General features: G+C 38.1%; 1 protein-coding gene across 1 annotated transcript in view; it reads right to left on the bottom strand.

The window, feature by feature from the left end:
- Window positions 1-13,265, bottom strand: part of INPP5A (inositol polyphosphate-5-phosphatase A) — a 202,002-nt gene that overhangs the window by 115,759 nt on the left and 72,978 nt on the right. The window contains exon 4 of the mRNA XM_019471752.1: window positions 4,972-5,035. Within this exon, the coding sequence (XP_019327297.1) occupies window positions 4,972-5,035 (64 nt within the window). The remainder of the gene's footprint in view (window positions 1-4,971; window positions 5,036-13,265) is intronic.

The raw sequence follows: 13,265 nt of genomic DNA, 5'->3' as shown, positions 1-13,265 counted from the left end.
ATTTTTACTATCCAGAGCACTGTAAAGTGTTGGAGCTCTAATTATGAACCAGGTCTCTGTACACCCTTGCACTGAAAACTTTCTGGCATGGTTCTTCCAGGAGATGCCTGTGTGTGTCCTCAGCCAGCATCCAGCAATCTACGCTGGATAATTAACAGGAAAATTAATTAATACAAAACACATTAAGGTGAAAAATGTTACTTATGAGTAGTGATTATCCGTATGTTTTATCTAGCAACTCTTTTTTTCAGATTTTAAGTCTACCTACCTGAGCATCAACTGATGCACATCTGTAACACATTACTAATCACATCTTTTACCCATCAAACAAGTACATAATCATTCATTTAGATCATCTCAGCTTTTTGCCTTTTGCTTTAGATCAACAGTATTGACAATCATCATCGACTTAGTGTTTCGCCACGCTTAAATTGTCTGCTGGGCTAGCTGTGTCAGTGGGGGGTCTGATTTTTGTCACTCTAGAACTGACCCAGTAATGCTGGTGGAACTCCTAATGAAAGATGAGTTGACCACAAGCTGAGCAGCCCATTCCTTTTGTGGAACTGATCTGACGTAGACTTGTTTTTAATAAACAATTGCCTCTGCAAAGAAAGGTGACATCCTCAAGTCATCCACTGAAGTCATTCAAATACTACAATGCCCTGAGACAAAACAAGAAATGTGAAAAAAAGTTCTTATATGAACAGACTGAATGTTTTTCCTCAGGGACGTGAGAGTAGCAGAGAATACGCTGCACCAAAACCAAGTGGTTTACTGAGTGGTCTAGAACAGGAAAATCAGAAATTTCTCTCTGTTATGTCCTAAAACAGAAATGGGGACAGTCAATGAAATTCAGAAACAGCAATGCGAAACCTGATAAAAAGAGAAAGTTCATTTTCTACTTAACACATTATTTTGCTGGGCAACTTACTGTCCCAGACTGTCAGACTTGAGCAAGATCCTGAAAAAGACTGGATATTCATAACTATTTAAATACCTAGTAATCATACATGCACGAACAGAGCCTTAGAGAGGACAGTTGTTAAGCTTCAAGGCCTAACCTAAACAGACTCCTGAAGTGTAATTGCCTCATGGCTGCCCATCAGAGGATTTCCTCTGGGTCTCTGCCATGTTTAGTAACAGTTACTGGACCAGACAGAATGGTGGTCTGATGCAGTACAGCCATCCCTGCATGCATGGGTGGAAACGATTTTCAGCTCTGCCAACATCCCCACTACCTACATGCCAGCCTCCATCAATCAAGAAGGCCAGTAACATAAATCGCCAAGTTTCAGTTGGGTGTTCCTTAATCAGTTAAGTGACTGAAAATGATTAAAAAAATAAAAATCAGGTCTCAGGACAAAAAGGCATTCTTTTTTCTCCTTATTTCCTCCTGAAATGTTCTGTGCTTATACATGCAGCTCAGCCAACTCTGAACTATTTGTATAGTCACTTTAAAACCCTTAGAGTAAAAAAAGGGTCTTATTTTTGAATGGCCTTCACTGATACTAGGCCTTCTGCGTCAGTTCTCCTGATCAGATTATTTCAAACCAAGAAAGTAAAAATCTTGCTCTGGGGATATGTAGAAGATGAATTGGTCTTATTCCATTCAAATCCCGTATCAGCTGCTCTGTGACCCTGTAGCCACCCATCTCTTTCTGATTATCCATTTCTGGCTATCAGCACATGAGGTTGACATGTGAATTTAAAGCTGGAATGGGTGCTGTGTTTGTAAAAGAGACTTAGTGGTAAAGCACATCACTTTCCAAAGTCTTTAATGAATCACAGACAGAGATAGCACAGACTTTTCAGCCTTAACAATCAATCTATGGATCTGTACAGCTCATGAACAAGAGGTTCTGCTTCTTGATCCACTTCGTATTCGGTCTCTTTCCTGATCAGGGCAATGTATTGGCATGTCTAAAGGCGAGAACCTGACTTAATTTACCAAACTCCTCCGACACAGGAATTCGGGCAGCTATCTTGCAGCTACCGTTAACCTGGAACTACCCAACTGGATTGAGTTTTGACTAGGAATGCGTAAGAGAGAAACTCCAAACAACTATTACCAAGAGCCCTGAACTGTCCAGTTCTACTGGGTATCTGGTGAAAATACCAAGCAATACAAAAACTTGTCACTTTAAGTTGTCTAGATAAAATATTTTATACAATCTGAGGAAGCATTTACTGTAATGTAGCAATAGATCTTCAGGGGAAAAAAAAAAGTAGCATTCTTTATGTGCCAATCACTTTGAGATCTGGCTCCCACAGGAAGACTAAACAAATATCCTGATAAACTAATGTGGCATCATTCTAAGCAGATCATGGATGGATGTGCCTCTTTCAGTAAGTTTAACAGTGTCAGCAAAAAGATCCCCATGTCATTCAGGATACAGAAAACATTTGGCAGAACTGTAAGGACTGAAGGCTTCTCCTGTGAGAACCTAAATAAAAGGTAGCACTTGGCAGAAAGGAGGCACTTTACCATCAAATTACGTTAACATCAATGCTAAATACGAACCAGCAATTAATTTACATGACTGCTGAGAAGCAAATGCAAGAGGAAAGAAGCATGCCTTCTCATGTATCTCCAAGTAAAAATACTTCTACGCTATTTCTGATTTCACACCAGAGAAAATGAGATTCTTTCTGTAAATCAAAGTGGTAGACTGAAACTGGCCTAATACCCCAGTCAGCAAACCCCTCTGTTGGATGATGGCCCTTTAGAACACATAGCTTGTCAACAGTTTAAATTGTAAACAAACTTTTGGGCCTCTGACCACTGTAAGAATAGTCCAACTCCTTCTATGCTGTAGCAAATAATATGTGAGGCCGTAGGAGAAAACTGTTCTCATTTTAAAACTCAAATATGTCTTCCTGAGAACTGAAAAACAGAGACAACCTTTTTTTTTGCAAAGGCTGTATTCAGTCACATCCAACTGTGCAGTGAATTTTGAAAAGACACAGTGATGTTACAGGAATATTGAATTGTACATAAACATCTATTTTTTGCATGCTTTTGAGTAGAACCAGAATTTCATAATGATTTTTGTGCAGAGAACGTTTGTATCCATTTGGATTTTTCCTCTGATTTAAGAGCTTAATACACTGTGAAAATGTCAATAGTCATGAGAGAAGAGGCAAGTTTTACACTTCCCCTGAAAAATGGGAGCCTTCAGGGTCATATTTTACAAACACTACATTGGGAGACTGATTCTGCTCTACATTAAGAGAACAGCAGGTGACTTACAACACTGATTCAGTGTAGCACCTGCTTTCCTTGGATTTTTATTAAGAGTTTTTTCTTTCCAAGTGATGACTGGGCCAAACACATCTTCATGTGCATGGTTCACACCCCATCTGGCTTTGCTAAGATTTTGCCGAGCAAAATGAAGTGCTGAACATTTAAAGCATTTATTTTCTGGAACAAGTATCTGCTTATTTCTTTTATATTGATTATTTTCCCCTACACTTTTTCCTTCAATTTTCTCACTTTTTAAAAATTCTTACATTTTGTTTTAAAAGCTGTACAGTAGCGAATAAGCTGTCAATCAACAATAAATAAACCGGTAAAGCTCCTCTTTTCCTACAACAGTTGTCATCTCAATCTGTCAGATGTCGCTAGAGCAGGACACCTCTCATCTATGACCAGTGGGAGGGCACTTTAGGTGGAATTCAGAGCAAAACTGCTAGTCCTCCAGCAGTGTGATGAAGTTGTGGGCTCAGAAATTAGGTGTGCAGATAGAGTTCACATATTACTGATACACAAAGCCATTCACATGGCAAAATGAATAAAGTTACTAACAGTGGACAAGCAGGCTGTTCAATCCAGGGACTGGGGTAACACCTTGTACACCCAGCTTCACGTGCAATGCCAATTTCCTCCAGTATTTCCACCCTGCACACAGTTCATCTGATAATACTATCATTACTTAGTGTCTGCAAAACTGTTCTAGTCTGGGAGAAAGACTAAGTATGACCTCTCATTAGAAGTCCCTACCTCACTACTGAGTTTTCCAGTACAGTCTCTCAGAAATAAAATCTACTCTGAACTACCTATGATATTATAGCTAAAATTTTCCTTCAGTATTGAAACCAATGATGACAGGAGGACTTATGTTGGCTAAACCTTGAATTGCTATATACGTAGAACTACCGTTCAAATATTTCAGGGAAGGAAGACCCTGTACTCTCAATTACACGAGCAGAGAGAATCTGCCTCTACTGAGAACAAAAATAATGAATCTATATAAATAAGACAATTAGTTCACTCCATAGTTACGACCATTTCAACAGTGTCTCAATTTAATGGGATGCTAGATGTAGTATTAATGTGATTCAGCTCAGGAAGCTAAATGAAGCTCAGAAGATTTTTGTATTAATATAAATTTTATATAATCTTTTCTATATAGACCTCAGGAAGCATTCAGTAATTTTCTATGATATTTCTCATATTTAATGTACATAGCCTATCATTACTTTTAAACTTCTACAATTTGGCAAGACCTCCAACCTGATGGATCAATGTGGGTTAAAAACAATGACACCCTCCTAATGACCTGCACTGCTCCAAAGTAATTTAAGCCATAAATCTACCTCAGCTGCTTTGCAAAATGACCATCACTGTTGGACATTTAAAGTCTTGGTCCTATATCTGATCTACATGAAAGAACCTTGTGGCCATTCAGAGTTCTGAAATCATCAGGGATCTCTATGGATCCAAAGGTCCATCTGAATGGGAATGATTAATGCACCGGTTTTCAACCTGTGGCCGGTCCATTGACTTCTTCTAAGAGGTCTATAAAAGGTAAGAAAAGTAATGTCTGTCATCAATGGACTTGCATGCATTATACAGAAGTCTGCGTATCATAGAAAAAACTGCTAGGCACCACTATCAGGAAAGATGACAGAAAAGCTGCCTTGATGTATAAAGCCAATTGACAATTAACAACATTTAATTCCTTCACTTACCTTTAAAATCAAACTGGTAGATGTTTTTCAAAGATTCATGAAGAAAGTAAAAACTTCCTAGAGCCTGTAAAAAACAACAATAAAATAAGAAATTATAAAAATATCTACTCTGGCTAACTAAAAAGTATCATGCTTTCCAATTAAAAAAACCAGAAGAAATTAAATACTAATGTTAAAAATTTTAATTACTAATTTTTGCATTTTCTAAGATCTATGAAAATATTCATTTCCTTTGCTGTTTCTCTGAAGTTTCATAAGCCATTATAAAGAAGATCCTTAACAGCTGACTAAACATGGTAAGGGCACAATTACCAGGTGTACTTTTAGAAATACCAAACGGATGGATGCGATTAGTAATACAGACAAGTACCTTTCTAAACACCGAATACATTCCCACAATTCTTTTATAAAAGCCTGATAATTTCTGCTTCACTTTCAGAGCACAACAAATGCTTTTGGAAACTGCAGTATGGAAACAAGAGAAGGGTTGAGAGATTCAATATCTTTTGAGAGCCAGGCACAGATTTTCCATCCTCCTACCGAGTTGTGCAAAGTGAATGACTTTGCCAGCTGCAGTGCAGGCATAACACTTAAAATCTAACAGGAGTGTTAGGAATATTTGTACACGCTTGTGCAGCTTTTCCTGTTCATAAGTGTTTTGACAATAATTATAATGACTGAACAGTACAGTATGCCCACCTCTGCTAGCCACACTTGGAGTGCAACTGCTACTCCTGGCTTTGGTGTGAAACCTACAGAGGCAAGCGTTTTCTCACAATGCACTAACCCGAAGAGAAAGAATAAACAAGTATCTAGCAGAGGGGCTTAGATGTTTGAATATATGTTAAGTTTCTTGACACTGGCAGAACTGATGTGTTTCTAAGTATAAGCAGAAGCAGAGTTTAGTGCCCACAACAATATATGAAAAATTTGAGTTACTATTGAAAATAAAATACTGTGTGTTCATAGTTCGGATTTAGATAGGACTTATAACTCCTTCTGCTGATCTAGTGCCGATCAACTATTCTCTTTAGTTTTTTTCAAAACAGTGACCTAATCCAACTATGGAATTCTGTTACAGTTTCAGTGATTAGCCCATAACCAAGTAAAGTATGTAAACATAGAAGTAATCTCTACTGCATTCAGAAAAGCTTATAAACTCCCATCTCAGCAAATGGATTTTGAAAGCATACCGAAGTCCACCTATATTCAGCAAAATATTAGTACCTCTTCCTTACAAATACTTAAGTACTTTCCTGGTTTCTGAAGATTTCTGAGATCTTAATCCTCAGTCCATTATTAAAGAAAGCATCTTTGTTCAGGATACCACCTAAGCATACCCCTTAGTTGCACAGGTACAAGCACTTTGGTCCCAACGTGGACAAGAGCTGAAATGCCATCTGTCTTCAGACTGACCACAATGCAGGGTGTGTTGTCTAGCTGGTGAGAATGGCAGTCAGCCTCCTGTGGATTTTAGGACCCTTTTCTCTGCCACAAAGTTCCCATGAGATAGGAGGAAACCCACTCCAAGCTTCCCATGTCTAATAACTATATATCCCTCATTTTCGGGGTACCCACTCTCAGACTTCTGGGATCCAGTTTACAGAAGGCCTGAGCAAACTCAGCTGGAACTGGCACTAATGGCACTGTGCTCCAAACACACACATCATAGCAGAGTGAAAATAATGCTTGTTGCAATCACAGTGTCTTACGCAAGTGAAATAGAGAAATGAAGATCTGAAGTGCAAGAGACCATCTAGCCCAGAGGTGGTTCTCAAACACAGCAGGTAAAAAGCCCATGGTCGCACACTAGCAGCAGAGACTGCCAATGCAGACCCTGCAGAGGCTGGTGAAGGAATGCTGCATGGCTTACCATGTCAGGATGAGCTGGCCATCCCTCATCTGGTCCAGTACCTGCCACCCAGACAGGACCCAGCGCATCCTATGTGTTTTAGCTTGACTGTTTCTGAGAGACACGTGAAAGGCAACATGGAACGACAACCCTATTATCATAGAAAGGACTGTTCCTCCACCAGAACATTTTCCAGGGTCTGCAAGTTAGCAATTCAGGCCATGCCTGATAAACAATTTTCTAACTTGCACCTAAAAACCTCTGCAGAAGAGCCTTCCACAACCTCCCAATGCAGCCTGACATAATTTTTCCCTATCCTGAAACTTAGAAAGTTTCCTTAACAGGGACAATCCTCTTTGCCTTCCTGCTCCAGTCTTTTCTTCACATCCTCACAGCAGTGACCCCTGCTCCTTGTCCAGTGAACCTCCATGGACTGGAAGGCTGCTAACCCGGGGTGCTCCGGCCGAGACAGTCCCTTCCTGGCTCCATTTATGTCATCGAAGCTTTGCCAAGATGTCACCTATACATACTGTGAGCTTGCTGCTTGCTTTTACTTCTTCACAGTCATATAATATACTGTTTTCCTCCAGTTAATAAGAGGAAAATTACATATTAGAAGAGTGTAAAGGAAAATCAAGTGAGAAAGGAAAAAGTAGTGTAAACAGCCTTTAAGGCGGAATATAAAAAACGGTATAAATTTTAAATGAGAACTTGATGAGCCTTTACATCTGATGCATGCACTCAACAGAAGTTGAGGGGAAAAAAAAAAGCAGCCTGCCACTAGATAAACTCTTATTGAGAAGTATAAAAGAAGCAATGCATTAAACAAAAAGGATGATTTAGTTTCATTTTGTCTTTTACTCCTAGAATGACAGAGACCCTCCTGGCAGAGCAGTGTTTTGGTTCAGTGACTGCTGCATTATTTATGAGACGCTGCACATCCAGAGATTAAACATTTGCTGATTTGTCAAAAGCACAAACATGAGGTCCTGCCCATCTCCTTGACATATTAGTCCATCCAACAGAAAACACTGTCACACATTTAATTGATGAGTACACTTCCCTGTGACCCAGTCAGCTTCCTTTACGTCTTTGGTTTTCTTTTTTATAACATGGAGGAAGCAAATAAGAAAATGCAGAAGACACTCTTGTAGAGAACTCAAGGTTAACTATCCTGCAACAAGGACACACTGCCAGAAAAAAAAATAAATCCTGATACAAGATAAAAACATTGCCACCTGATATTTAATTTCTAACTGAAGAAATTGTCATTAGCAGTAGAAAACACTGCTGTCTCAAGATAAACTTTCCTATACTCTGGCCTTTGGATTTTAAAAACAGGAGATTATTCTTAAATAGCAATATGTTTACAGAGAGTTTTTTTGTAGAGAAAAGTCTATTCTGTCTCTCAGAGAGCTAAAACTAGATAAGAGTCTTAAAATCACATGCAAGCTACAGGTAAAATTCCAATTGTTATGCTTGAAAATAACTCCTAAACTCACTTACAAAGCCCCCAGTTAAAACAAAGAAAGAAAAGTACATGCTGTCACAACTTTAAATTTTGTGGAAAGGCAGCAAATCCTATGTTAAAAGTGCCTGCTTCTTTGAATGCACATAGGCACTGCTCAGACGCATCATCATCAACAAAAACATGGATGGAAGAAAGTTATTTTCAGAATTCTCCTTGATAAAACTAAGGTACGGTGAGGTTGATCAAAAACAGGGGCTTCGCATGGGGTTAGAACATGGGGCTCAGCTGTGGTACCCTTGCTTCACGCGAACTTGTGAAGGTAGTCGCAGTGACTGGGTTCATAAATACTGCTCGGATGAGTAAGTGTCTCACAATATGTATCACAGGTTCTGTATCACAGAATTTCATCTTATGCATAAGCATCTTATATTCTTAACATCGATGCATTTTATACACACACAGTTTTTATCCTACTGAAATCAGTGCGATCAGTTATTAAGTAAAGTACTTCTGAGAACACTACAGTTGAGCTCTTACCTGCTTATTTATTTAGAGAGCTTAGATAAGCTTAGATAAAAGCTTACAACCTAAGTATTACATCAAATCTAAATAATTTGAATCTGATATATATATCTATATTACTAAAAAAGCAAAGTATGAACAGCTGGATGAGTTCTCCATTATAAAATCTAGTTAAACATGATTACTCTATTTTACCAGAAGATATTATTAACTTAATAGAGTGCATTAAAGTCATGTTCTCTAGACTTGAGCCATTCTCCCCTCTCCTACTCTTTCTGAATTCTTCCCAGCTGGTCCATCTCTTTCTTCAATGCATAGGGCAAAATCTGACATATATAAAGATAACACGTTGTTATATAATATTACTCTTTAAGAACTCATTATAAAAATACAGCTTTATTTCAGCCCTTTATATGATCTTCAGAAGAAAAAAAATGAGCCTCGGCAAGCAAGATCTGGAAAATATCATCCCAAATGCCTCAAGTCTGAAAAATTTAAAAGCAAATGAAAAAGGGATCCTGGAATGGGAAATCCCAGGCTACGTCAGTAACATGTGGCCAATTCAGCCTACCTGTAACATCTAAATACGGTTTTTAAGGGAGCTTTTCTTTTTCTCATAATCTAGGGTAGCAGAATCATGCAGGCTGGAAGGGACCTTTGGGGTCTCCAGTCCACCCCTGTCCGAAGCGGGGCTGACAACTGGGCTGCTCAGGGCATTGCCCAGATGATTAAAAAATCTCCAGGGTTGGAGACTGCCTCCCCTTTTGAAGACTCTGTTTCAGTGTTTGGCCACCTTCAGGGTAAACTTTTTTCCCTTTACTCTCATTGGAATTCCCCTTGCCACAGCTGAGATGGAAATGTAAGGCTAACTAAAAAAAAAAAATATTTTGAAATAGTGACCTATCCAAATCAGGCATAAATCATTTTAAAGACAGGTGAAAATTTAAATCTAGGTGACAGGATTATGAATTCTGAAGCTTCTCTATGTAACATGTCAATAAGTAAACCAAGAAGAATCAAGATGCTCTAAAAACTGTTTTATTTAAATGCCATAATTGTTAAAAATAGTACCGTCACTTGTGCTCAAGCTACAACTTTATTTCTGAGCATCCTGATTTGCTCACTGCTTGACTTCGTACAGTTTTAATCTAATTTTTAAAAACTAATTTTGAGGAATTATGCAGCAAAAGTTTGGTTTGATAGTCTACATTTGTAGCACCGAGTGTCAACTAATTGTGCACAAAGAATCTCTGATAGTGGTTAAGTAACACTGTACAGTTTCAGGAACTGATACTACTAACATTAAGATAGGCTTTGACTGTGTAATTCCAAACACACCATTGTTTGGAAGCAAAACTATAATGGAATGGAAATTACGGCTATCACTATCTTCCGCATTGTTATAGACTTAATCAGGTTTATGTACATAATTGTTAACTTGTAAAAATGATGGAGTGCAGTTATAATTCACTGCCCTAACACAATGAAATATAAGTAAAAAGAAACTTTCTTTCAGGGCCTAATGCGTAGGCCCTTTTGTTGAGGAGATTATGTTAATTCAATTTATTTCTCATAAAATGACAGTTTAACAATAAGTTAAATGCTATTAATTCAAAGTCTAGAACTTTGCTTTATTGTGTTATTTATGATTTTAATATTCTTTGGAAAAAGAAGTAGTGGCACATCCAGTAGCAGGAGTACATACAGTATCTAAGTAATATAATACAGAAACACATTACAAATTATAAACCACCCCAAGAGTTCAACTTTTAAAAATTTCAAACATAAAGAAAACTATTTGTTCCACTTTAAGGATTGTTGAAATTGATTACTTCTGCTGTTATCACAAATTCTATGCCATCTGTAAGCAGGTGCTTTTACTAAAATGCAACCTCAGAAGTCGTGTTATGTATTGTACCTTACTTTCTCAGTTTCTGCTACATGTGTGTTAGTCACTGCAGAACACTGAATCAGCAAATCTGCAAACATTTAAGCCCTCTTTATGACAGTCTTGCTAGAGTAGAAGCCTGAAAAACAATATGCACTGAGGGTCACCGAAATTGACTTTACTGTAGAGTTGAGGAGGATGCACATTCTGCAACTGCAGGCCCCCCATGGACAGTGCTGCAGTTATTCCCTGAACGGATGAATATGCTGACTTTCATCTCAAGCATTCAGAGCAACCTAATTTCTGAAATTAAGGCTCAGACACAGTGCGACAAGCTCTTGCTAGCTACTCTGAACCTGAATCGTAGTGGTACTGCTCCAAGAAATGAACAGGAGATGACATATGCTCTGCCGTACATGTAACGTCTCACCAGAATGAAGTGAAGGGAGCAGCCACGGTCTTCTCTACTTTATTTTCCAAGTAGTCTGCAAACACAGACTAGTCACGGAAACTGTGTTTCAGTAGCCCCATCGCAGAGTGATGAATGGATAGCTCACAGTTTGGCTCAGATCAGAAAGTTCTTAATTTATTAGGCCAACCTCCCAACCCTTGGGTCTGTAACTGTATCAAAATCACCTGGTATTCAGTAATACCAGAAGTTTCTCAAAGTTCAGCAAGATCAGCACAACCCGTTGACCTCAGGTGGTCACTAGGACCGCACGTGTAATTCTCTGGACTGATCAGCCAGGTGGCTTTCTACCCTACTAGCAAAGCCAGGAGCTGCCAAAATAGAAAGGGCTTCATCAGAGTTTGAGTCGCCTAGCTACTCCCTTAAGTATATACACAATTCAAAGTAATATCTGTGGCCATGAAGAAATACCACACAGTCACAGCTGGTGGCTCTATTTAAATTTATTCACATTTTGCTTTATAGATGAATTTAAGCATTGTAAATAGGCATGAATATACACCCTAAATAAAATAAGCAGAAACCATCAAAGTGAAAAGTCAGATTGGACAGTCATGAAAAATAGTAATTCTTAGCTTGGACAAGTAGCTTAGAAATGCAGAAGAATGTGAAAACTGATTGCCAATTATTCTTCTGTCTCCCCTGTACATTGTAACTAAACAGCTTTGCTTTACACTCCTAAAATCAAATAGCTAGACCTCCACACAAAATCCTACAGGTAGACTAGGGAAAATTGCCTTTGTGAACTCCTAGAAACTCTTTCAATATCGCAACCACTAATTGTAGAGTACACAGTCAAACACATCCTAGCTTTTGAAAGCTATTGTGAGAATGGCCCTTACGGAAACATTCAGGAACTCAGTGAAAAGGCCAGGCGATTATCTCATGGCAATACTGTTATTAACAAAATGCTTTTTTTCAGGACTAACAGAAGTACCTGACTGTTCTTACCACATGCGCGTACAGAATTGTACTGCCAGCTGTAGAAACAGATAGAAAAATTTAACTTACAGCTAGCACGTTAATTAGAAGAGTTCTCATTTCCCCCCCCCCAAATCAATGTATTATGGAGAAAAAACTAGGTATCTTCTCCCTGTTAGTAGACTGAAGTTAAATGATTGCTGCTTTTAATTAGGTTCCAGAATGATACTCAGTACAATATTGGAAATTTCTTTCATTATTCCATGCCAGAAGACTCATCTGGAAAAACTGGTACTGATGGCAAGATAAACAAATTGGCTCTGATGGGTTACACATCTGGCATTATTAAAACCACTATTCCTTTGATTATACAGAAATCTTGCCCCAAAAGTCAGAAGATTAAAACAGCTATAATTTTTTTAACAGCTAATTGGCATAATTTCTTTTTAAAGTACGTCATTTCAACAGTGGAAATTTAATGCATAAAGGAAATACCTGAATAAAAGTTTAATTACTGTACAGAGTAAACATTTACTGCATTACCTCACTAAATGTGATAAAGCTAATATATAAAGATTGCTTTAAATAAATTTAAAATAAATTGCCAATGATGACACAGAAACTGTAATTCATGTAGTCATAAAATCCATAATTAGCTTTAATGAATATTTAAAGTCAAAGTTCAACCCAACTTTTTCAATGTTTAACCTACTATATCAATATAGTTCAAGGAATTCATTTATCATCGAACATGACAATGTCTGAATATTAATTAGCGTGGGGCACTGCTGACAGGAAGCCCTTATCTCTTACCAGTCCTTCTGGCTATGCTGTATGTCAACAGTGTGTTTGTCACACCTGATATTATTGATTACCTGTCTGTTTTGCTAACAACAATTAAAAAAATATTTTACATATTTATAAACCCGAACATCAAGAGCCCATATTAGTTTCCCATTAGTAAAATGGAGTCTATTAGCTGCCACATTTCAGTCAGGGGAAAAACAGCAAATGAGAAGTTGCAGCAGCTCCAGACAGGAAGACAGTAATTTTACATAAAAGCACTGTTATCGGCTACTATACGGGGACACCTTATCTGGATTGCAACGAAGTTTAAGAGACTTCAAATAGAAAAACCCGAGATGGGAAACGGTGCAGGCCCTAACTTCCC

This window comes from Aptenodytes forsteri, unplaced genomic scaffold (assembly GCF_000699145.1).
Source record: "Aptenodytes forsteri isolate BGI_AS27 unplaced genomic scaffold, ASM69914v1 Scaffold15, whole genome shotgun sequence".
NCBI lineage: Eukaryota > Metazoa > Chordata > Aves > Sphenisciformes > Spheniscidae > Aptenodytes > Aptenodytes forsteri.
Note: the sequence above shows the minus strand (reverse complement) of the source record. Positions and strands in the feature narration are given on the sequence as shown.